Source organism: Bactrocera latifrons, unplaced genomic scaffold (genome assembly GCF_001853355.1).
Source record: "Bactrocera latifrons isolate USDA-ARS-PBARC rearing strain unplaced genomic scaffold, ASM185335v1 scaffold_764, whole genome shotgun sequence".
Taxonomy (NCBI): Eukaryota; Metazoa; Arthropoda; class Insecta; order Diptera; family Tephritidae; genus Bactrocera; species Bactrocera latifrons.
The window spans coordinates 17,607-43,667 of record NW_017537450.1 but is presented as its reverse complement, the minus strand read 5'-3'; the positions used below and the strand labels follow the sequence as shown (position 1 = coordinate 43,667).

At 34.8% G+C, this 26,061-nt stretch overlaps 1 protein-coding gene across 11 annotated transcripts in view; it reads right to left on the bottom strand.

The window, feature by feature from the left end:
- LOC108976445 (ryanodine receptor) overlaps positions 1-26,061 on the bottom strand; it is a gene marked incomplete at its 5' end in the record, with an annotated part of 43,795 nt that overhangs the window by 7,058 nt on the left and 10,676 nt on the right. For 2 of the 11 annotated variants that reach the window (XM_018945549.1, XM_018945551.1), the window contains 19 exon segments: positions 3,256-3,556; positions 3,775-4,117; positions 4,945-5,057; positions 5,315-7,412; positions 7,727-8,013; positions 8,173-8,310; positions 9,444-9,923; positions 10,176-12,448; positions 12,502-12,617; positions 12,690-12,887; positions 15,933-16,714; positions 16,799-17,176; positions 17,248-18,010; positions 18,073-18,277; positions 20,924-21,023; positions 22,300-22,903; positions 24,166-24,585; positions 24,702-25,139; positions 25,213-25,777. In XM_018945549.1, coding sequence (XP_018801094.1) covers positions 3,256-3,556; positions 3,775-4,117; positions 4,945-5,057; positions 5,315-7,412; positions 7,727-8,013; positions 8,173-8,310; positions 9,444-9,923; positions 10,176-12,448; positions 12,502-12,617; positions 12,690-12,887; positions 15,933-16,714; positions 16,799-17,176; positions 17,248-18,010; positions 18,073-18,277; positions 20,924-21,023; positions 22,300-22,903; positions 24,166-24,585; positions 24,702-25,139; positions 25,213-25,777 — 10,602 coding nt within the window. 11 annotated transcript variants of the gene reach the window in all.

Genomic DNA, 26,061 nt, shown 5'->3' with positions numbered 1-26,061 from the left:
TCTAATCCAAACAATAGTTATACTAAAGCGAGACTGACGAAATGGTTAAAAGCGTATTTTGAGTGTGGACACGGGCACGTCATATTCCATAATTCGAGCTAGTCTGGTTAATAAAGATGTAAAACAATTAGCTGAGGCAAAGTGGAGTACTGTAACTGGAGAAGATACTCAAGTCCTAGGAGTCAAGTGCGAGATCGTAATTGGAAAGGCAGTGTTACTCACTTTTATAGTGGCAGGTATAGTCAACGAAGTTATAATTGGAGTAGACATTCTAGCAAATCAAGAAATCGAAAACGACATGGGGAAGAGGATTATGAATATGGAATTTGGCATGAGGTTCTGGTAGAAAGTTGAATGATGTAACGAAGAAAAACAGTTATCTACTACCTAGAATCGATGGCACCCTGGACTCGCCAACAGGCTTTGTGATTCTCAATACTTGAATGAAAAGTGGTTATTTTCAAGTGGACGTAAACAAAGAAGACAAAGAAAATACGACTTTCAGCGTTGGATATGGTCTATGGTAATTTACCGGAGTGCCGTTTGAATTATGTAGTGCTCCTGCTAGGTTTGAGATACCTGTGGACCACGAATTAAAAGGATTGCACTCGCAGACCTATTTGGTATACCTGGACGATATCATCGTGATGGGTAAAAGCATAAAAAGATATATGATAAAAGATTGTCCTAAAAATTTACATAACTTGCGTCCCTAGCAGTGTAATTGACCTCAAGAAAAATAGCAGAGTCTTAGAGTGTAATAAAGAAGAAAGGAAGTGGCTTTCCAAATTCTGAAGAATAGTTAAAGTGCGGCGACAATGTTAGCATACTCGGCCCTAGGATCAGTATTTATTTTGGATTGGGATGATAGTTATTGACGGGCTTAAGAAATTATTGTATAACTCAGAAGGAATTACTGGCATAGGTGAAGTTCATTAAAGATAATCATATCGTCACCTAAAATGCAAAACAACGTATAATTAAAAAATTGAGTTTTGATTGATTACGACACTATTTCAAATTACCCAAATTTAAATTTGGTTCCACTCATGTTTCATTTTATATCCTGTTTCATTCATTCCCCAGTAAATTTCCGAAGAAGTTGTTGCGTTATTTTGCATTTTAGATGTCGATATGTATCTTTATGGTCAGTGGTACCAAGTTAGGACAGATTATCCAGCTTTAAAATGGCTACTAAAATTCATCAACCCAGCAGGCACGAAAGATTGAGAGACTCCAAAGTTACAATTTCTGTATAGAAATCGAAAAGGAAGTAGTAATGGAAATGCGGATGCGATGTCCCGCCGTCCCTGTAATTTAAAAACCAAACATTGCGCAAAAGTTGAGACCAGAAAGGACAGAGAGATATTTGGGTAAAGACACTAACTTCAGACTGGGTTCTAGAGGAATTACGAAAATTACAAGAAAAGATGCAGATTTGAAATGTATAATACATGAAGAAACGTCGAACAAATGGAGGTATTAATCAACAATTGGGTATAGAGATATGATGTTCCAATAGAATTACATTCTGACCGAGGGAGGAGTTTTGAATTTGCTCTAATTCAGGAGATGTGCCCATATATCTTTGTTCCTGATGATTTATCGGTCTAACGACATCCAGGAAGACGAGATAAGGGAAATTCATGCTATGATAAGACAGCGCACAAAAATTATGAGTGATAAAAAAAAGTAAAATACGACAAGGCAATGAACATTGAGGGATTAGAGGAAATTTGGTATTGATATATGTATAACCCACAACGAAAGAGCAATGTTTCTAAAATTAAAGTGTATCAAATGCTTCGTCGGATAAAAGCCTGCCCAAAGATTGGAATTTAAGTGGCAAAGAATATCCATAATCCGCGCCAACTACAGTGGGATAAGCTTCTCTACATCGCATATAAGGTTCTATCAAGCGTATTATATGAGAGATTAAAGCCCTCCGTCAACAAACTAACTAGGCCTTATTAGAGTGGAATCAACAACTGTCCAGATATTCACCAAGCTCCAAATCTGGGAAAAGACCAGTGAAAACGGGATAGACACAACACCTGTTCGTCGTATTCAAAGCTGTTTTTCACAGCACGAACTGCATTTATGCCGGTATGTCTGAACTTAGTATCCCGCAAAACAAATACGGCTATGCAAATTGGCGTACAGCAATACCATAATCTCCGTCAGGATCGGGAAGGACCTCTCCGGGCGATACCGAAGGAGGTTTCAGACAAGGCGACTCCCTATTGTGCGCCTTATTCAATTTACATCTAGAGAAAGTAATTCGAATTCAGAAGGCACAATCGTTTATAAGAGTGCATCGCTACTGGAGTACGCCGATGATATTGATATCATTGGCCTCAATAACCGCGCCGTTAATTCTACTTCTCCATACTGAATAAGGAAGCGAAGCAAATGGGTCTGATGGTGAACGAAGGCAAGACGAAATATCCCTTGTCATCAAATAAACAGTTGCCGCACTTCGAAGTCGTAGATAATTTCGTGTGTCTTGGAACCAGTATTAACACCAACAGCAATGTCAGCGTCGATACTCATAATTCCCGTCCCGCTATATGGTGCAGAGGCTTGGACGATGACAGCAACTGATGAGTCGACGTTACGGGTTTGTGGGAGAAAGGTTCTGCATAAAATTAATGATCCTTTGCGGATCGGCAACGACGAATATCGCATTCATTGGAACGAAGAGCTGTACGAGATATACGACGACATTGACATACATAGTTCATCGAATTAAGAGACAAAGAAAATGGTTTCAATCTATTGATAAATTATTTCAATTTTAAAATGTTTTAGACGCAAGTTGACAAATTCATTGCAATTCCGTACATTTATTTTTTGCTTTAACTATTAAAGTGAAATTTAACTCATTTATTTGAATTAAGTTTTAGTGATTTTAAACTTAAATTTTATGTAAAAAAGTTTACTAAGAAAATCTTTGTATACACATAACCTATACCCTCTGCTATGTAAATTTCCAATTTTCTGAAGATTGACAAGATTGATTGGCTTTTTTACTACTGCAAGATATTAAAGTAATATCGAGGAAATACGTGAGGACTATGGATTTAGTTATCATAAACAGGGTTTTTTAGAATCATTGCAAAATTAATAGTTGAGCCAAAAAGTTATTTTGTTATCTTAATGCAAAATATGGAATTTTCTAATTACATTTTATTATATAACTAATTTGAGCAATATAATAATATATAAAAATATAAATAGTTTTAATGTACATACCTTCTGCCTTTGTATTGCGTTCAAATGCATCCAAATCTAATACACTACAAGAATTCATAAGACCTGCAATTGATGTAAAGAAGCCCACATCTTTTTTCTCCTTCAGATGATTCAACATTCCCATCTGAATGTCTATATTACCACCACGGAGTATTGCTATACCCAAATTTAATGTTGTCATAACCATTTCAGAGGGCACACCTTTTGAAGCGGATATATGAAGCAGCACCATTTCCGCAACGCCACGATTTGAGAGCCGCGCTTGATGGAAGAGAAGTTTCTGTTTTTCCATTTCTTGTTCCTGAAATTTAATCAATTTGTATTATACTCTTAATTAAATGATAAAGATATACTAAATGTATCCCAAAAGTTCTTACATAAGTATGGCTTATTACCGCTAGTTTATGTATTGTGCACTTTAGTTAGAAGCATGTCAAAGTTAAAATGGTTGTTAGTCAGTAATATGTATGTGCACATATGAAGTTAATAATGAACAAATGTAGTAATATGCTGACTTACATGTATGCTTGCTCCTTCCTCATTGCCCTCTCCTCCACCCTCTTCATCACCCCCCTCTTCTTCTTCCTCTCCACAGGACTTTGCAGCGATTTGTGCGTATGACATATATAGTAAATCTTCTTGCAAAGCTCCGCTTCGTTCGGTCATCGCTCCACGGCAGAAAGTAGTAACTAGCTGCGTAAGTGGATCTGGCTTACCTTCAGACTCTTCTTCTTCCTTCTTGGATTTCTCGGATTCCTCAAACGTTTGAGTCAAGTCTTCAATCATTATCTCTTGACCTACGTTTTCTTCTTGAAGCCATTGCTCATAGTATGATCTGGCAAAAATGTTGCAAGCTCGATGTCTAATATGAGTGTAGATTTAAAAGTTTGAGTAATTTATTTTGACTAGAACGTATATTTTGTAAACTGCAGAATAGCCACACGTTTTGTTTTCTGCTAACTGTCGAAGTGATATAATTAACTCACTTTATAAAAATGTAATCAAATACGCACCGTTTGTTTCAATTTAGGTGAAAAAACCTATGGCGATTCTCTAGTTTACCTTGAGATAAAGAATACCATGCGTTTAATTAGTTATGTTAGTGGTTTGAAGGAACACAAAACTAAATTTATTTTCAGTGAGTTTCAAATGCATGTGTATGCAGAAATATTTGCATGAAAATTTGGTACATATAGATGTGTGAAAACTTAATACTTTCTGTGAAAGTAATTTTTTTCAATAATGCCAATTATATTGGGGAATATTAACAAGAGGAGAAAGTGTACCTGCTCATGCGATAAAGATGTTTAGCGCGTAAGCTGGATATGACTGCCTGGCGTCGGGCCAATGTAATTTTCGAATTCCAACGTTTGCTTCTTGGCTTAGGACGTGATGCCTAGGAAGGAATTAAGGATACAATACCCGGTATCAGCTAGTTAAAGCTTTGCAAAGAATACGTCATACATACACACTTTTGAGGTTAGTACGGAAAATATTAGTAAAAACAAAAAATTTTATTGAATATGGAAGACATGGATTTTTGACTTAACTATACAAATAAACTGATAGTAATGTAAGTAATTTTTCGCATTTAAAGACATAAAGTCAACAACTCTACATTTTTCATCTACGTTCAATGTGACTGTTAGTGTATTGAGCAAGCGGAAATTGTTCTCATTTGTTAAAAACCTGGGTAGAGAATGTAGAGATGTCTGACGGAAACATGCAATAACGGCACGTTTCCTTTGTATGGATACAACACTCCTGTAGACGTTCTTGCTTTGTTGTTGGGGATGATCAATCTGTATATATGACGAGTTTCACCATCACCGGTGTTTCAATAAATTTGAGTAATGCCATATCAGAGCAAATAAATTTTACATGTGTAGTTGATGTCGTTTCGCGAAAGTGTTAAAAAGTAATAAAAAATAAATTATAATAATGATATTAAAAAAGTGTAAAAATTTTTAAAGAGAAATAATTATTTTTTACTCGTTTAAAATTCAGTAAAATTTTATACCGTTTTGTTTACTACTTATTTGAAACATATTTTCCTTACCATATGTAAACCGAACAGAACTTTAGCCATGGCTACTATACGGTCAACAGTTTCTTGCGTCTTGTCTTTGCCTTTATCATTTTGATTTGAAGGTTTTTCCAATGCCTGTTCATCTGCGAGTTCCTCCCTTTTTCCCAACTTTGAATACAAATAGTGCTGCCAAGACATTTCATCAGAAGGATCTAATTTGTCAGGAAGTGTCAACTGATTTCGAGCAAATTCTATAACATCATATTCTTGCATTTTTTTTAAGTAGCGATCTTTACAATGCTGTACAAGCTCCTGTTCTCTCCCAGCAAACAAATTTAAGCCAACTGGAAGCAAACGCTTCAGACAAGCCACCATTAGACTAGCTTGTACTTCTTTATCTTTGTCTCTCTTTTTATCTCTGTTCTTTTTCTTCTTTTTAACTTTACCACCTGTTACGGGTGCCCCTTCAGTAATTGCTGATCGTCTGGTAGCCGTAGGCATAATAAGCGCCATATTGTCAATTTCATTGGTCGAAATGAAGTTTTGCTCTTCCTTAAGAAAGTATTGACTCTTTGACCATATGTTAAATATTTCAGCTACATGATTATATAAATCTTCCGCTTCGGGGATATTGTCTTTAAGCCAGTGATTACGTTGCAAATCAACATATTTAATTAAAAGTGGATAAAACGAATAAATGTCCCGAACAAGAAGTTGCCAGTCTTCTTGTAACTGAGTTTCCACTTGAGAAGTGTCATCAGTGGCCGATTTAATAAAACCACGCATACTCTCTTCTTTGTGAAACATATTTTCTGTCCGCTTTTTCACACGCTCGGCGAGTGGCAAAAACGGATCCTTTAGCAACTCTTCAGAAGTGTTAATAATTATTTGTTGTGTGTATGCAGCGATTCTCGTCATCCAAGGAGCATTATCATTCCCAATATTCTTTTTAATCATTTTTAAAACGTTACGAAGAAGTGAGTTCATATGATCTGCTGTTACCATGGTGACGTGATTGCCACTGGTGGGGCTAACATTATCCGGACCCTGTGCCCACCAAAACGGAAGATAGGAGCAAAGTAAAGGTAAAATAACGTCTATTATATGCGGCGCATCGTTATATGTTTTTTCTGATTCAACAAAGAAATCGACTTCTCCCAGAATTGTTTCTAAGTTTGGCATGCAGCTTTCCATACGAACCATAATATCTTGAGCTTCTAATGAGTGGTCTGCAATGCGATTAAGTAGTGAATATTGATTGTGCTTATTAAGATGTGGTTCTAAGAAAGCGACTGGGAAACAAGAACTGAATGCGCCCAAGCACGAGCCTAGTGCGGGCCGATGCCGCTCTATTTCGGTTCTTAAATATTTTCGATCATGTGTGAGCGTTCCATCAGTTCCTAGGTGATACAATGCCGCTAATATTTTGTACGAAGCTACTTGTATTTCGTCTAATAGAAGATCACTACCATAATCGCAAGCAGCTAAATGGTCGAACATCGCAGTTAATGCAGGTAGTACTACTTGATTTACATAGCTCAATGAAGTAGATGTTTTTAAATGTGTGCCTCGAAGATGACTATACTTGCCCTCTTGTAAATTAAGAATCGTATTACCCAGATCATCAGCAGTTTGATTAAAAAATGTTAGCATTGATGTTCTTATAAACTCTGGACAATTTTTAACTAGTGTTTTAGCATCTATGCCCTTTACTAATACTTGAAGACACCGTACTGTGATTCGCACATCTGGTCCAAAGGCACTAAGACGATTACGAAGAAGTGATGCTAATTTACAAAATATAGATGCTACCATTTCTTTTTCCTTCAGAGAAGCTGCGCCTGTGATGTTTGTTGCCGTTGCCATTGCAACAAAATAGTTACGATGTGTAGAAAAATATTTTTCCATTAATGGAAGTACAACTTTTGAGAAAAATTTTATGTCACGCGAAGCCGTTTTGAATGATGAGCGTCGGCTAAATGTGGTCGATGGCTTAAGCAGCTTCATATTAATAGTAGCCCGATCCAAATATTGAATTAATTTTTCTAATAGAGAATATGAAAATCGAAGTTCCACTGCTGCTTGTGTGGCTCCTCCTTCTCCTTCTGTAACTCCTCCTTTAGATGGCCTACATTGAAATGTTTAGATAAAAAAAAATAATATTTGTTCTTTGCAATGAAATTAGTTTTTAATCATTCATTATTAAAATGTTAATTGAATATATGTTAATACATACATATAGTATGTATATGCTCATTTCATCGTTGTAAACGAAATTACTGCTTATATATAATAAACAAATAAGTAATAAATTATAAATACTATAATAATAAATTTACTATATATATATATATATATATATATATGCCTAAAAGATAGACTTGTTGAAGTAGAATTCCTATCGAATAATATCACATTGTCAACATATTATTAATTACTCACTTGTGTAATTTGTAGCCTTGATATTGCATATACTTCAAAAATTCTTGTGATCGTTCACGATCTTTCCGTTTTTCTTTATCTGTTAATAAGTCATAAGGAACAAGTTGAGGATGTATAACACCACCGCATGAGTTAAGCTCTTCTTTCTTTTTCTTTGCCCATATGTCATGAGAATTCTCAGCCAAACGTTCTGCCATATTTTGCATTTCTCTACTTAGTGTTAGATTTGTCATATCTACCGGATGTGGGTTATAGTTGAACGGACTGCTTTCACTCTGAAAATCGTTCTGCTTTTAAGAAGATAGCCATAATGGAAAAACGAGGAGTTGTTGAATTTGGGTGGAGTTTCGTACCAATTGTAAGAAATTTGTATGAAAGAGTATGTCATTGTTAAGTGATAAGTAAGTAAGGACAGTTTAAAGTTATGTAAAAGGAAATATACATACGATTTGCGGTTTGGATTGACGACGAGTTGATCCACGATGATTGAGAGGAACATCAATATCTGACTGTTCAATACGCCAACCAATAGAAACTAGGGCTTTCAGACATTCTCTCACGGGATCTCGATAACGTTCACGTTCCTTTTAATATAGAAGTATAAATAAAAAAATAAGAAAAAACGTTAACTTCGGCGGCACCGCAGCTATATTGCCCATCATAGGTGCTTTTTAAATAGCAAAAACTCTTTGAATTGATTTTGATCGACAAGTTTGAATGGCACCAATATACAACAGTGGTCTGATCTGAACAATATATAAGAAGATACATTGCACAATAAAAGTACTCAACAAATCTCAACGAAAATTTGTGACTGATGGCTAGAGGTCTTTGGGGTATTTGAGGTGTCCTGATTACGAACTTGAGTTTGATTTTTCCATCACGTACAGCTATTTTGTCATCATTTTATCCTACATCTTACGAAATTTTTACTATCATTTTCGGTTTTAGCAATCCAAAATTAGAAAGATATAGTCTTTAACAGTTGCAAAATTACTGTAAACTTTTATAATCTCAATTAACAAGTTTTCATACAAGGGCTTGAACTTGATCAGTTAGTTTGTATAACAGCTATTAGCTGTTGCATTAGATAACAATTGATGTCAAAGTTCGAGTATATATCGTCAAAAAAAAGTGGCTACTATATGGCAAAGTGGTTTGGTTTCGGCGGTTCCATTAAATGTGCAGCGCCGAGGTGGAAAATGACGTGTGCAAAATTTCAGATCAATATCTCAAAAATTAAGAGACTAGTGCGCGTGTATACGTTCATCATGCTGATCATTTATATATATTTTATAAGGTATCCGATGTTTCCTTCCGAGTTACATAAAATTCGTAGTAAACTTTATATAAAGTTCTGTTCCTATTCAGAGTTTAATAAAAATAGGACAGTATATTGAAAATTTATAATTTATGAAGATTTAAATATAAAATTAATAACTGTTAAGTGATTTTGGAAAAATATTGACATTGAATTTAATAATATTCATATGAAAACTTAAATAGGAAAGTTATTTTATTAAGTACAAACTGTTAGAACATATGTATAATTTTATTCAATAAATTTATTTTTGTGAATGTTTTTTTCTATGGTTTGGAGTTTCTCGAAATGACAAACATTTTTTAGAAATTAAAATGAAAAAACAAAAGATAGTAATAAAGTCTAGCTTTGACTTACGAAATGTATGCATATTAGTTAGTATAAAAATGTACATACGTAATCACTTAACATGCTGTAAGGCTTCAGGCGAGGATGTTTTCGATCATTATCGGAACGTATCTCGCCATAGGACCATCCACTTTCTAAACGTCGACTTGCCCAGGCATCATGGTAATGTTCACTAAATTTCTGAACCAGTGCTTCGAGATCATTGTTTAATTGTACTTTTTCTGTATCAATAGGTTGGGGATCATATTGTGGCTGATCCGGAGCTCCCGATTGTCGACCATAATAGTCTTCATCAGTATTTTTCGATAAACTGTAATCAGGCGGCAATGCACATCCAATAGCAATTAAACAAGGTAATGCTTTTCCAAATAACTCCGGGTCATAATCCATATTACTAAGAGAATCAAAAATATTAGAAAATAGAAGCATCGTCAATCGTTTTTCTTCATCAGACGATGCCCCATATGACCCTTGACCTTGAGATGAACCGTAATATTTTGCACAACGATCGAAGTGAAGAGTGAGTAGCTAAAAGTATTATTTGGAGTAAAATACAGTTGTTGTTTTAAAGTGTTCCTTGCATTTTGCAAATAGTTGGGCACTTATAGCTTTTTCAGTGAATTCTTATAAAATTTAAATTCATTGAATATATTTAGTTTAAATCGTGGGTAAAAAATTCATTCACTATACTAAATTCAGTAGTTTCTATTCAAGTCCAGAACTGTGCCTAGCTTTTTGCAAAAATTGGTAACATATAATATCTATTAAAGGACAACGTACTCTTAAAGCCACGGTAGTATATTCAGATAATTTGGATACATCCACAGTCAACTTGCGCAATAGTTTCAGTAACATGGCAGGTTGCATCTGGGATGTAAGTGCCACCAAGAAATCAGATACAGCTTCTCTCTGGCCCTTTGTTAGCATGCGATTCTTTGATAGTCGATACACAGTGTGCAATGTTGCATCCAAAAGACTAGCATAATTTTCGGCCTCATTGTAAAATTTCGAATGTTTTATAAGTAATGGTAGTATTGAATTACCAATGTAACGATTCATCGAAAGGGCCATGTCACTTTCCGAACCATCACTTTTATCAAGAATAGTGGCTGTTCGTAAATCAGGTAAAAATGCATCTTCCAATAATCGGTAGAATAAATCTTGTGTTTCTATACCATATACTCGTTCTAAAAATAGAACAATGCTTTGTTTATTGTTTGGTAGAAGTCCGGACGGCATATCTGATTTTGGTCTCTCTTCTCCTGGTGGTGTTTGTGTCAATGTGAATTTTAAACTGAGAACGCCTTGAAGATCTTCCAGTGGGACCAATGATCTCAAAATAGCTCTAGCTCTAAGCGATTCATTTTTTCCTTGTTCAATGACGGAGGCATCTGGAGCACATCTTCCAAGAAGATCAACAAGCGTACAATAAAAATTAAGAATCGCTGCACCAGTATCTATATAGTCTTCATCTTCATCTCCCTCAGGCAATGGATGTGTGAAATTTAAACCAGCAATTGTTCCTTCGGCCTCATTTTGCATGTTACATCTATCAGAAATACGCTCCGACATGCGGTTAGCTTCCACTATTGCTCGGAATAAGCCTTCCCCTTCTCCTCTTAGAGCCGGTCCTAAACATTCTGGACGGCGGATAAGAAGACGAATGACAAGGTTTGCGTTCTCTTCGACGCTTTCCCCGTTTACCCATACACAATATCTTAGGAAATCTAAGTAACGTTCTCCTTCCACTGGATCCCATCCCAAATCTGGATAGCCTTTTTCAACTAATTCTGAATTGCTTTGCAGTCCGCATCGCGACAAATAAACAGCAATTTTTTCTAAATAATGTTCTCTTAGTGCTAGAGCCAATTCTGTATTTTCCATCAAGCTTGAATATGCTACATCTAATGGGGTTGAACCACGTAAGCTGGGCCTTGCCAGTAGGATATTTGCGTTGTCTAATAAGAAGTCAAAATGGTCAAACATGGCTTTCTGATTTTGACGACCTGTACGACAAAAGTAACAAAGGAAGCGGCAGCATCCAACCACCATTTCATGAGATGTGTCTTTTTCTTTTGGGGGTGCGCCTTCTACCCCTTCCGTTTGGGGGGGAGCATCACTTTGTGCTTGCGCCCGTCTTCCTAATGTATTCATCATAACTGCCATTACGTTCTCATGAATTCTAAGTATTCGTATAAGATCAGGGTGTTGGAAGAATGTAGCGTTATTGACCAATTTCCAAAGACGTTTTCTCATAAGCTCCTCCTCTTCTTGACTCATTTGTACCGGAAGTAAAGCGCGAATTTGACTTAAGCCAACCCACATTTCAGCTACGTCCTCTCTAGCTCTGTTATTAATAACGTAGGTTTTACCCAGAGCTCGAACCAATTCACCCACAGTATCATATTGGCGAACTAATAAACTGAACATTTCACGTACAAGCTTCGGGTTTTCTATTTGCGATTCTTCAGCCCAACTGACAATAGTTTTTATTAATACTTTTCGAAAAACTTCTTCTGGAGTTTTCTTCTCCGGTTCCTCAATTTCTTTAGGTCCTTCTTCTAGTTCTTTAACAGCATTTATGAAATTATAAATTTTTGTAATTGGTCCCGTTTTCACTTCTTCAATTGCATTACAATCCACTTCATCGGGTTCTTGCAGAGCATTAAGAGATACCTTTTTCATAAGGCTATCATGAAAATCATACAATCTACTTCTTAAATCTAAGCCACATGTACAATTTTCTTGATCATCAGACTCAAGATTTTTAAAGCACAGTATTTGATTCATCTGCTCTCTAGGGGGACAACGAAACTCTTTAGTTTTTTTGGCAGCCACAGCACTTGGAAGATCCGACTGCTTTATTTCAATGTATCGCCGAAGCTGATCGCCTTGCAAATCACCAACAAAATCATGAGAAAATGATATGATACTTTCAACCCTATGCCGCAGTTGTATGTCATAAAGGTGGTGAAGGAGGTAACACATTTGAAGCTTAGCTCCTTCGGCCATTTTCATCGTCAATAGGCCTTTCCGATGTTCATCTTTGCCGTCTGTAAAATAGGGGTGTTATTTAAATATAAAAACAGTTACAAGTTTCTCAAACCTTTTTCGAATGTGATATCCCATGTTTCAGGATCAATCATAATGAGTAGTTTTTGTACATCCACATCCGTAAGAACGCCAACTAATAATAATCGATCAGTAAGCTTAAGAAGTGGTCTTAAAAAAATAATCAATCGGTTTATCAAAATAATGACATACATATATTGATGTGAATTGCTCCCTACTTACAAGAATAAATTCTCATTAGTCCAACCAATTGGATCACGGTTGTGAACTTGATTGACTTCAACTGCTTCTTTCAATGCCTCCATTACAAACTCTCTTACTACTTCAAGTGGAAATTTCGGAGAGTACAGTTGATCGATGTTGGGTATTGGTTCACTGGAAACACTTGGTAAACTAGATGTATGGCTATATACAGGGGGTCTTCATAACCAATTTGTGCGAATGTGGATGTGATTGTATATTGCATATATAACATATAAAAACAGGAACGATGCTCGTATTGACATACATAAATAAATGTATATATAATATATACATAAGTATATAAATATGTATTTTATTGTATGCAAGTGCAAAAGTGCGTGATGCGTATGCCCATGAAAGAAGGGAAAGAACAATATAGAGAAATCTTGGGATTTTGTAATAAAACTTCAAATATACTATGCATATATAATATGATTATAATGTTAAAAGTAGTTCTATAAATGAAAACCATTATTTTGCATTATTGTAAATCAATACGTTAAATAAATAACTTGTTAAAAAGAGAGGTAACAGCTCTTCTTCTCATTTTTAAGAAGGAATCCTCAGTCTATCTTTATCTTCTCTTTAAATACAAAACGGGAGAGACTGCATTGAACTTGATTGGAGCAATGTAATATTAACAGATGTGTTAACGTTTGTATTGTCCAACCTCGTCAGACTTGGTTGGCTAAGAAAAGTGCAAACATTTATTCAAAGGAATGTTAAGCATTCACAAACGGTGCATGTTTATGGATGCTTCTCTGCTCATGGATTTGGGATTTTGAGGTGATTCACTGGAAACATGAGCACTGTTAGAATAATATATAATATCTTTTATACGTTTTCCTGAAGTTATTAATAGATTTACGGGAAAAATTACTATGATTGTATACTGGAAGATACAAGAACATAGAAGCAAACTCTTAACTCAATGGAAATAGGAAAACCATATTGTTACATTAGGCTGACCATCACAGTCATCATATGATAATCCAATAGAAAATTTTTTGGCTCTAACGAAAGCCAAAATATCAGAAATACATTCAACGTCAAGAAAAGATTTCACTCGGCTAATCGAACATAATGGGTTATAACTAAAAATCTGCACTAATTTTTTTTTCAGCGTAATTTAAAACATACTATTAACAGAAAGCTAAGCTTTTCCATATAGTACGAATTATATTATTTAAAAAAAGACAAAAATAATGAACTTGAAAATTGGCCATTGCCATCAACCCTTCTTAGTTTAGTCAGGATACTTGAGCAAGGGGTCAGCTGCTTCAAATTTTGAGCCTTCCAACCATTTTTATATACTAAAGCTTTGACTTCTCCAAAACAAAAAAAAAAAAAAAAAATCCCCAATCGGTCGTCATTATGTTAAGTTTGTCGGGTTCTTTTCTTTCGGCACAAAGTAGGTGTTTTTGTTGACCAATAACTCCAATATCTCATTTGCATAATGCATGTTTATGTATGAGAAAAACCAATATTTTGTTCAAACATTAATTGATGTACGTCTCATGTTTTATTATCAGAACATTTGGTCTAAAGAATAGCTCAAAAATACCCTTTTGAGAAACTATTATGTAGAGCATAACTTTGGACTCAATTTTTTTTTAATTTTTATTTTATCTCGACAGGCGTTATAGACATATCGTATGTGTAAAGAACATCGTTGCCCGGCGTTTACGTCCAATTGAGTGAAAAGTAGTTCTCGTCATCCAAAATAGATGATTTTTCACTCAATTTCTTGCACATCCACCAACATTGTGATTTTACTTGACTTATCTGCTCTTCGGTGTACCGCTGCTTTTTTCTGGCTATAATGTTATGGCTATTTAATGTTTTGCAGATATCTGGCTGTGAACATGTGAATTTTTGTTCACCTTCGTTTTGACTTATGCAATCCTTATTGCTGAACGCTGTCTTCACATTCCGAATATTTTGGGGCGTCATAATAGTCGGCTTTCTTCCAAAACCCGGTTCCTTTTCTATTTTTAGAGTACTTAATCTGGATACTCTTCCACCAAAAAATGCAGAATGCCAACGGTTTCTGTTTTTTTTATAAAGATGTACAACGCGGTCGCGGAGATGTTGCTGCTTAGAAAACATTTTAAGCACTAATTGAATTGAATTCGTAAGTTGTTACAAATTTCACGTCAAAAAGATGATACAATCAGTTCGCTAATTGCGTAATATTTGCATTTGAAAAATAAAAATAACAAAATAGCAGACTATTAAAATTAGCGCAGATTTTTAGTTATAGTCCGTTACCTGGAGGTCGTTTTCTGTGAAATGCTTGGAAATATTAGTTGCAAGTTGTCATCAAAGATGTCAGACTATAATAGACAATGGGAGATTGGAGAAAATGTTGATCTGACGTAAGCTACATATACCAAAACAATGATTTATTTTCAATAAAAGCTCTTTAATCTTTGGGAACCGAAAACGTTATTTTCTGAACGCATTATATGTATACACAAATAAATAGTTTGGGAGTCTTTGATGCACATTTTAAGGAAAAGAAAGCTTTCGATTAACAATTATTATATAGGTATATATTCATATTTGAATTTCATATATAATATTATTTCATACTTCAATAAAATAATATATTATATTTCGATACATACTCGGAACAATACAGAGCCCACTTTGTTGTTCACTTTAACAAACTTAGTAAAGTTTTCAGAGGCATTAAGTTCCTTTCAGACTTAAGGTTAAGTTTTACGATAAGGATTTTAGTTTTGTGTTTTAATTAGGCGCTTACTCGAGTTAATTTCATTTGTAAGGTTCTAAGTGGGGTATAAGGATGTTTAATTAACTTTAAATTTCCGAATACCAAAACTTAATAAAACTTTGTTTGTGCCGGTTAAGAGTTGTTCACTTTAAGACACTTTAAGACATTTTGTTAAGTTTACAGATGCATTAAATTCCTTCCAGACTTGATATGAATTATGATAAGGATTTTCGATTAACTTAATAAAATTTTCTTTGCGCCGTTTAGTGTTCTATAGGAATGCTAATTGACAAATTGTTGTATAAATATTAATAGCTTATTTCTTTAATAACCCTAATTACTTATGGTTGTATTGTCTTTGTATGTTCACAGATTTTCTAGTAACGTGTCGAATTATGTCACATAAATGGGTAGTTCAAAATTTTATTTGTTTTATATTCTACATAAGATATCTGATGAATAATAAGTTAAAAGTTAATACTTACGTAATATCCGTCATTCGCATTTGGGGGCGCACCGACTCTGTTATAAGTGAACGCAACGAGTGGCACATTTCATCATCGCTGTATAATTCTTTTAGCTCAGTGCCAAGCGGAGTTATGTATTCATTCTTACATACTTCCATTGTAGTGGCGTGTGACTCCAAGTGAAGTGCAATTAATAGGTCATAAAATCCTTGTCGAAGAGGGCCGCTCATGTATTCCGACCTTATTGCGTACAGAAGCTGTTTTTGGTCAACGTGCTGACAAAGAGCATGAGCAGCACGATAGTTGGACTGGTAACAAAGCGCGGCATATAATGTAAGGGTATGAGCATGGAATGATAATAATTTGTCCATCTCTATTAACTCCAAAATGTCAATGCAGCGATCTTCTTCGGGTATGTGAAGGGCAAGCATTGATACTGGATCTTCGCATAACATAGACCAACCTCTTATATCGGAAAGTTTGAGAGCGTGCACTTGCAGAGCTGTATTTGGAACACGTGCCCATTGATGAGGCCGGAGACACTGTACCTTAAGGCGAGGAGGAGACTGAGGATTAATATGCTTATCGCTTGTAGGGAGAACAGCAGCAGAAAGAGGTAAAGTTGTAGATGTTCGCCCCAATTCAATCTGTAAAATTTCTTTACTCGTTGCTTCCACAAATATTGCTGGAAAAAGCTTTGTGTCTGGTTCCATCATCCAGCGGTGAGCAGTTTCTTTCCCCTCACAAGTGAAACGAATAATACCCGTCGAGGTGTCCACAAAACATCCAATAAACATTCCCTACAGTTGTAGTGTTTCATTACATTTTTGTATTGTTAATATTTACACATGTATGTGGTATAATACAAAAATTCACATTCTTACCTGAGAGGCGCCTTTTCCGGAAGAATCTTGCGTTACTTCATTAAAAAGTTCATCAGCTCTTACAACGTAGCAACTCTGTCTATCAATTCGATCTATAATAACTTCATATTCGTCTTCAATAACAACAGAACCACATCGTACTTTTGATTTGTTAAACTCCTTACTGTGAAGATGATATTGTGTTGTAACCCAACCGACATAGACATGTGTTGGATCTTGTCCAGGAAATATACGAACGCCGTAAAAATATTCATTTATTAACTTCAAACACTCAGTGTCAAATAATTCGTTGCCAGATGATTCTATAGTTGGTTGCCCCAAAGTAGTAGAGGTCAACTGCTTAGGGCCTTGTTGCATTGGAGAAATCGGTATATCGGCCTGTAAATATGTCAATATACGTATGTTTAAAATTAAAATTTCCGTTTTATTTGAAAGCTGAAATTACATACATTATTCAAGCGTAGAGTTGGTGTTTTTGTAGATAATTGAGCATTTACAACATTGCGTCCATGTGCAACAGTATTTCTACGTTCGAGTGATGTTTCTTGGAATGTGCTACCTGTTTTATCTCTACTTTGGTCCCGCGATTTCTTGGAGAAAAATTTAAAAGGGCTTCTACCACGTTTTTTTTTATCATCAATTCCTTCATCAGTTCCATTCAATCCATTAATACCGTTTACCATATCAAACGCAGTAGATCCTCGCATGTCGGTCGTCACGTCTGACTCGAAAGTTATATTTCGTGTCAAGGAACTGCGACGAGGTGGTCTTGCGGGACTGCGTGCCAATTGTTCTTCTGATTCCACGGCGTCATGAAAATTTTGATGAAGACCTTTAATGTCACTCATGGTGAAGCCACCTTTCAACATATGATCTACGTTAGCAGCAGCTTGTTGTTGTTGTTGAATAGCTAAATCTTGAGCTTCGCGTTGTAATTGATACTGCCGTATTTTAATTTCTTCCCATCGACGAGTCTTTTCTAACTCAGTTATAAATTGACTCATGCAAGTAACAGGCAGAGAAAGTCGTAAAAATTCCCAATTAGCCTTTTCCATTGTCTCAAACGTATTATGAGATATTTTCAAATGTGGTGGGGTATCTGCTCCTCCTGGGATACGTGTAACATCTATTCGACAGTCAGGCATTTCTTCAGTGTTTTCGAAAATTGGTTGATCCTTAGTGTACCAATGAGTTACTGGGCGACGCATATTACTAAATTAATTTGAACTTGAAGTGCAAAATGGAAAAATATTTAAAATAAACTTAGAACATACACGCAAAATGGCTCATAGCCCTCCTGTAGGCCACATGTAGTAAAAAACTTCAGCGAGTCCACATCTTGCCCATATATTAAACGTGCTTTTTGTCCCACACCCAAAGTGCAAGCAGGTACAAATCCTACGCCTTCTGCAGACACCTCAGCAAAAGTTGTTTCACCACCTAAAGCGTCCATAAGAAGTTCTCCGTTAAGTGAAAAACCTGCGTACGACATTTATGCGCATTATTAATCCTATTAAAATTATTGATATTAATAATTGCAAAGATTAAAATGCAAAACATTTTTACTGCATACAAACGCAAAGTAATATTGCGATCCACAATAATTAATATTAAAAGAGAAAAATAAAACAATTTTGTTATTAATACGAGTATATTTACGAAAGTTAGTTGGTCAAATGCATGAGCGGTTTGTTGTACATGTTTAGAACCAGTCGAGCACGAGCTTCGTTAATTCAACTCACCTAAAACATATAGGGATAAGAAGATACCCTTGTATTGTAAATGTTCTTTAGAGAAGATAATAAAAGGTGAATGTGCCAATTTTTTTGACAAAAAAGTATGTAGTTGATAGAGAGTTTCAATTTCCTCCACTTAAAGTACTCTTTAATTTCATACAACAAATTTGTAAACAGTGTACAATTTTTTCGATGGTGCATAGTTCAGTTGGTAGTATACAATTATCTTATTATTAATACGAATATTTCATTTCAAAAAACAGCGATTTATTGTGTTCATCTAATTACCTATAAGCAGCATGCGGTAAAACTTCAATTAGTATGTTTAGTAGTCAAATACTTATAAGTATATAAATACAGGGTTTTGTGAAGATAGTTTAGTGTAACTGTAAATATTTAGCTTCAATTCATGAAAATTATAATCAAATTTTCAAAATTTGACATAAATATAAAGTGCGCTGCATTACACATTGTTTAATTTTTATTCCTCTAAAGTAGAACTTTAATATAATTGTTATCTAACTTCTTTTTACTTTCTATTTTAGTCTTTGTGTTTTTAGTTTCTATAATTGATTGCTTTTAAATCAAAGATGTAAGTGATAATTCTTGCACAAAAAGAAATCTCACGTTTTAAAGATTTTTCGATTTTTCTCTTTGGGGTAGAATATAATACGAGCACGTCTATACTTTCAATTACTTCTATGACGAGTGAATAACTAAAGATTATGAATTGAAAGTCAATTCTTTAAGGTAAGGTAGTCCTTATGTTGTATTTACGTTATTCAACAAACATACATATATTTGGACCATTGATATGACACCCCTCTACAATACGATGCTTTTCATTTTAATACCAGGGTAGCCAAAGATAAAGGTGGTCTACTAGTATATTAAGTAACTACGGTAGGGTGAGTGTTATCATAATTTTGAAGTTATAGGTAACTTCTAAAAATTGATGATTTTTCTCGTAATTGCTATCAATATTATATTCCGATAGTACACGTACCGGAATTAGTTGTGATCGCTTGCATGTGACAAATGATAAACTGTGCTGATAATATAATGCAATGGCAACGTAGTATTGAACTAACGGTACTCAACTCAAGGTGAAGAAATTAATGTGTATCTGAACCAAAAGGTACATTTAAACTATTACCTATAGTAGAATTTTTGCAATTACCCGTCTAAAGAACAACAAACAAATTACCGGCCGAGCTATTCAAACACGGCGGCGACGAACTAATAAGGAGCATGCATCAGCGTCTTTGTAAAATATGGTTCGACGAAATCATTGAGATAGTTCAGCGAATTAAAGGACAGCGGCTACGCTGGCTAGGTCATGTTGCCCGAATGAACGAAAACACTCCAGCTCTGAAAGTATTCGACACAGTATCCGCCGGGGGAAGCAGAATAAGAGGAAGAGCTCCACTCCGTCAGAAGGAGCAGGTGGAGAAGAACCTGGCTACGCTTGGAATATCCAATTGGCGCCACGTAGCGAAAAGAAGAAACGACTGGCGTGCTTCTGTTAACTCGGCTATAATCGCGTAAGCGGTGGCTACGCAAATTTAGAAGAAGAAGAATTGTCAACACCTGAGCGGTAAAAATAAATACGTATATTTTCTTTTCTGGCAATTCATCTTTCGGATGAGTCTTATATAACAATTTTCACGTTAAACTTGTAAGCATTTCATTCATGTATAATTTTAAATTTCAAATATATACATAGCATATATTCATACTTTTAACTCAAGTATTATGATTCGATCTATGATTCGAAAAATGGTATGTACTATATTTGTAACTTTCAAAAAACACCGTACTTAAATTATGAGAAGCTGGAAACCCTAAATACGCACGATAAAAAATTCCTTTTTCAAAACACAATAGTTTTATAACATGTGCATTGAAAAATATTGATTAAGGTTGGAGCTTCATGCATTTTATATATATATGTATATACATACTTTATGGGGCAAATATTGTTGTGCTAAAAGCATTACTACTTTTTAGCATATTAACAATCGCATAAAACTTTGTTAACTTTTACTCAGAACACTCATCAGTTTTACTTTCCAATATGTATTTTTTTTAGTATAAACTTCTTTTATTTATTTACATAGTAATGCCCTTACCTAGTATTTGATTATATTACTTGCAATTCTACAATATAACATTTGTATACTGATAAAACAGTGTCAAATGGTTCTGCTTATTGCTAAGTAGTAAGGAGTAGAATGCATTTTCCAGAAACAAGTTATTACTTCATAAAACAGCTTTTGTGTAGGCAAAGGTATGAATATTAGGATTTATTCATCTGATCAATTGGGTAGAATGATGTTTAGTAGATATCAAAAGCAAGGTCATGGACACAAAAAATTTAGTTTCTTACTGATTGTGTGGTCGGCGAGATCTAAGAACACGCCGACAATATCGCCATGCCCGCATTGTTTACCAAAAGATTCACAGGTGCCACCAGCAATTTTTTCTTCCTAATTAAGTTAAAGTTAATAGAAATACTTATATAAATTAGTAGAATAAAAGCGTATTAGGTAAAAAATAATATTAATAAACTAATGATATATTTGGACGTTCGTTCAACTAATTTGAATTGAAGCTTTATACGAGCAAAGTATTCGCTCTAAAGATTGTATAGTATACCGCTCATTTGAATATATTGTATGGTAGTTGTAATTAATGAACAAAACAGCGGAATGAAAAACGCTTAATCTGAATTTATTGGCAACTTGTTTAAAATCCTTACTGATGGTTCTCTCCAAGGCATCGATAAAACAACCAATAACGTCACCTTCCTCATACCGAACACCAAAGTGTTCCACTGATCCGCCGTGCATCTTTGTCACCTATAAGTTTTTACATGCGTGCATACATAAATATGTATACACACATATATATGTTTATGATACATGCATATATATATAATAATAGCATAATGAATATAAAAGTAATAGATATATGTATTTTACATACCCTGACAGATTTTTTAACACATTTTTTTAGAACTACTAAATATTATACAAATACACAGATACCGGTGAAAGTTTCCAAAACTGTTATACTTCCTCTCTTTATAATTTATTTTATTTATTTTTTTTTTTTTTATATTACATTGGGGAAGGCCACTCGTCGGCGCACAAGCACTTCATATATAAACAAATTCAAATAATCTTTAAGAATTACTTATTTATTGCCAAAAAAGATTCAACACAAAAAAAGTTGAGATCATGGCGGTGGTACGACTCTTTGAAAAGCGATTTACATTTAAAATTGTATTGAATTGAGGTTTCCAAAATATGTAAAACTAATTCAATAGGTAAGTTAATGTCAAAGTAAATGAAACTGTCATACCAGTGCAATATATGGCCAAGTGAATATTAAATTAAAAATTCTGCAAAGGTAGTTTTACGAGCATATTTACTTTACAAGAATTGAAAATGGTCAATAAATTTTGAGTCAGTCAAGTCGTTTAAACTATTATTAAATTTTGTTAAATATAAAAACATATTGTCCCAAGTTTTATATTTCATAAAACATGTATATTACATAACTAATAATGCATATATACAAATGTACACAAAGCTCAATTAATTTTTATTTAATAAAAGTTAAGATTGACTGACGTCTTTATGCAATTTTGTATACATCCCTGATATACTATATATGCTCGTTAATATTCATAAATATACATATGTGTATATAATTTCAGTTGATCCACTTGAAGAATGAAATTTTCTCACTAAAACTCACGTTATGCCCGTCAAAAGCCCAACTGGAGTCGTCGCTGCCCAACATGGTCCCTGGGTGACAGTCTGCTCTAGCCCATCCTACACGCATTGGACCCGCTGTAAGAACCTCAAACTCGAAGTACCATTTTCCAGATGTGACGGCATAATTCTTTTCGACGCGATAAGTGCGAAAAGCAGCAAATTTTAATCGTTGCGCTTCAGCTAGTAATCCCTCATTGCCTTCACCTGTTGGTGGATCTAATATATATCCATACACCAAGAGAGTACGTACTGTTTCAGAAGCGGTATCACGATTTGCTTTTTTAATTGCTTCATCCACTTTCGAATAAGGCACCAAGTGTGGGCTGCGGTGGTTTTCGGAGTTTTCATTGAGTCCATAAGTCCAACCTTGTTGGATTCGCTCACGAGCCCATAAATTATGTGTATTTTCAGCCAACTGGTCTACTAATTCCTCTAATTTTGGAGAAAGTGTGACTGCACTGAGATCTAAGGGAGCAGGTTTGTAGCCATTAGCCTGCATAAAGATTTCATTTGGTAATCGGATGGGACGAATACGGGCAGGCGGCTTGTCCATAGTAATATAATATCCAAGAGCTATTATGGTCCTATGAAAGAAGAAATTATGAAACAAAAGTTCTAGGGAAGCATGATATAAATTAATTATTATACTAATCAATTCAACATTCATGCAGTCAACAATCATTCTATTTACATGGGTCTTAGTCGTTTTTGTTGTTGCTTGAATACTTTTCAAATAACTTTATGAGTACACGTTTCAATATTAAAGAAGTTTGAAAGGATAATTTTAGAAGCTACCGAATATCATGAAATATTTAATACTAAAGGGCGAAGACATAATTTTGTTCCACAAAATTGTTATTAGTTTTATTACTACATTTTACCTTAATTTTGCGAAGATATACGGTATTACAAAGTTCAGGGGATACAAAATCGGTCTTATCCATTTTTACCACCACAACACATTAATTAGGAAGACTAACTACTACTTATGGTGTAAAGATAAGGCAGGTCATCAAAAAATATTGTTTGTTGCTTACTTAATACATATATTCTAATTATATATGATCTGACAATTACAAACCGAAAATATTTGGTTTTGAAGCAATTATAGCGATTTGACCATTTTTGATTTTAGCTGGAAGTTGCCATCAAAAGAGAAGGAATAGCACGGGATATAGTGTCGTTTCCATGGCTCGTTGAAAACGATAGCATTTGTTTGCACATTACAGAGAATTAACGATTTAAAAAGTATGATTTAAGTAAAAATTTTAAGATTATTTATTTCTCTCTATTAATCTACCTGTTAAAAATCAAGACAAAAATTTGGCTGTACCAATGCCGATAATTTGGAGGGAACCAAGAAATCATCTTTCAAATATTTGCAAAATATTTTTCCAAAGCTTTCAGTGGCAAAAATAAAAGCCGGATTCATATTTGAAGTAGTAGTTAGCATGTTGCATTCTCATTTAGATAAATTTAGAGAGCATTTGAGCATTTGAGGTTATGAGGAAAAACAAAGAGAACGCTTATATCAAGATGTAATAGATTTTAAGAGACGTTATCTGACAGTATACAATATTGCGTCAGCAGATATTCAAATTTTTACTCATTAATCGGATGCCAGATAGACGGCTGGATTGACAAACATCTGAAACTTGTTTCTTTGTTTCGCTACCATGGGGGATAAGACGATATTTATAATAAAATATTTTTTATTTTACCACTATCGGTGCTGCTAAATTGGGTTATAATTTTTAATTTTTTTCACAATTCAACATTCGTTAGCTAAGTTTAGTTTAATATTTACTAACTTATATATATATATACATACATAAGTACTTCTTACTTAAGTGTTTGCACCGCCAATTGACTATCGTAGCGACGCTCTGGTAAAGGTAGTTTCTCAAAATGAGTAAGACATGGATGTATTCGTTGGTAGTCATCTCTGTGCTCTCCCCAAGACCAGCCTGCTTCTATTTTGTTCAGTGCCCACATTTCATGGATGTTTTCTGCTAGTTTTTCCTTTATATGATCCACAGAGGAAGGAAGTGCGACACCAGAAGTGTCAACAGGGTTAGGTACAAATGCAGTGTCATCTTCGATTAGCCACGGTCCGGCTAAAACATTTTTATTTAAGTTTCCAAAGTAAAAACATGGATCCAAACTTAGATTTTGATGTGGCATCAAACACTGAACTAATGGGGAGAATCCCAGAGGTGGGGTATATTTTAAACGGCCGTGGTCTCCACCAAAAAGAAAGCGGCAACTAAAAGTCAGTATAAAATAGAAAAGTTTGTGCATATACTATATGTATTACTTGTTATTGAATGGAAAATATGGGTATTGACATGGGTATAATATGTGACTTTTGTTAGGACTAACCTCAACTTTGAAGAACAACTCATTACAGGGAAGAACATACCATCCAAATTAAACTCCTTGAAGCAACCACGAACCTTGCTTCCATTAAAAGAAAATGTAATAATAGGTATTGAAAGATCTATAGTAACGCCAATAACATCTCCTTTTCGAATATATGGTTCATGTGGTAAGTCATTAACAACCAAAGTTCGACGACCACCCGTCCATAAATGGGCGCCGTCAAAACCGAAGGAATAAAGATCATCTCCTACGCCGTTTCCTCCCCACTTTTTACCACCACCTGGGTAAGGAACATAGCCAGAAGTATTAGCCCATCCTATTCTCAAATGCGGAATCATGTGAGTAGTTTGCTCAATATGATCCATAGTAACTTCGAAGTACCACTTTTGGTACATCGCAGATCCATCTACTTGACCAACAAATATATTCGGACGTATGCTAAAAAAGTGGAAAATGGATTTATTCAGATATTAGTTAGTCTGAATACGAATAAAAAGTTAAGAAAAATCACCTGGCTACGTGATCCACAAGCTGCGTTTGCAATAATAAATTTTTTCCAGGCAACAGAAAATCGCATATATTATTTTGGGATGATCTAACCGCCACTCCATTGCCTACGCACAGTGAACATAGCACGTCAAGTACTTTGGGATCTCGCCCATGTTTTTCAAGTAAGGAAATTATTACTTTAATATGTTCATCGCGCATCATGTTCAGTGCTTCTGGAGAGTCAATAAGAACACAGTGCAACACATCCAACATGCCGGATCCTTCACTAGATGCTTGTGAGCCTAATCGTGAAAATAGCCAATTTAGGCGGTTACTGTTGGCAAATTGCGCACAATTAGTATGATTTCCTTTAATTATTGCTGCCAATAGTTGATAAAGGTATGTCGATATTAGGTCCCAACTTTGACCAGTCTCATCACCCGCCAAAAAACTGGCCAAAAATCCTTGTGAAGTGATTACATTAATTTTATCAATAGCTTCTAATATTAGATTTAAAACTCCTTCTTCCTGAAAGAGATCCTGCCGATTTCGAAGTGCTCGAAACCGATTTTGCTTCTCTTCGTGTTCTGAAATTTTAAATAATAAATATACATACATATGTATTTTTATAGAGTTTTGAAATTTAATATAATATAATGTTAACTTAAATAAGGAACATACGAGGAAGGGCTAAGGAGTCACTGCTGTTGAAACTTTACATTAAAAAAGTTAGGAAGGCTAAGTTCGGGTGTATACGATAATTTCATATTCCTGCAACTCGCACACATCTTCTTCTTGATTGGCGTAGACACCGCTTACGCGATTATAGCCGAGTTAACAACAGCGCGCCAGTCGTTTCTTCTTTTCGCTA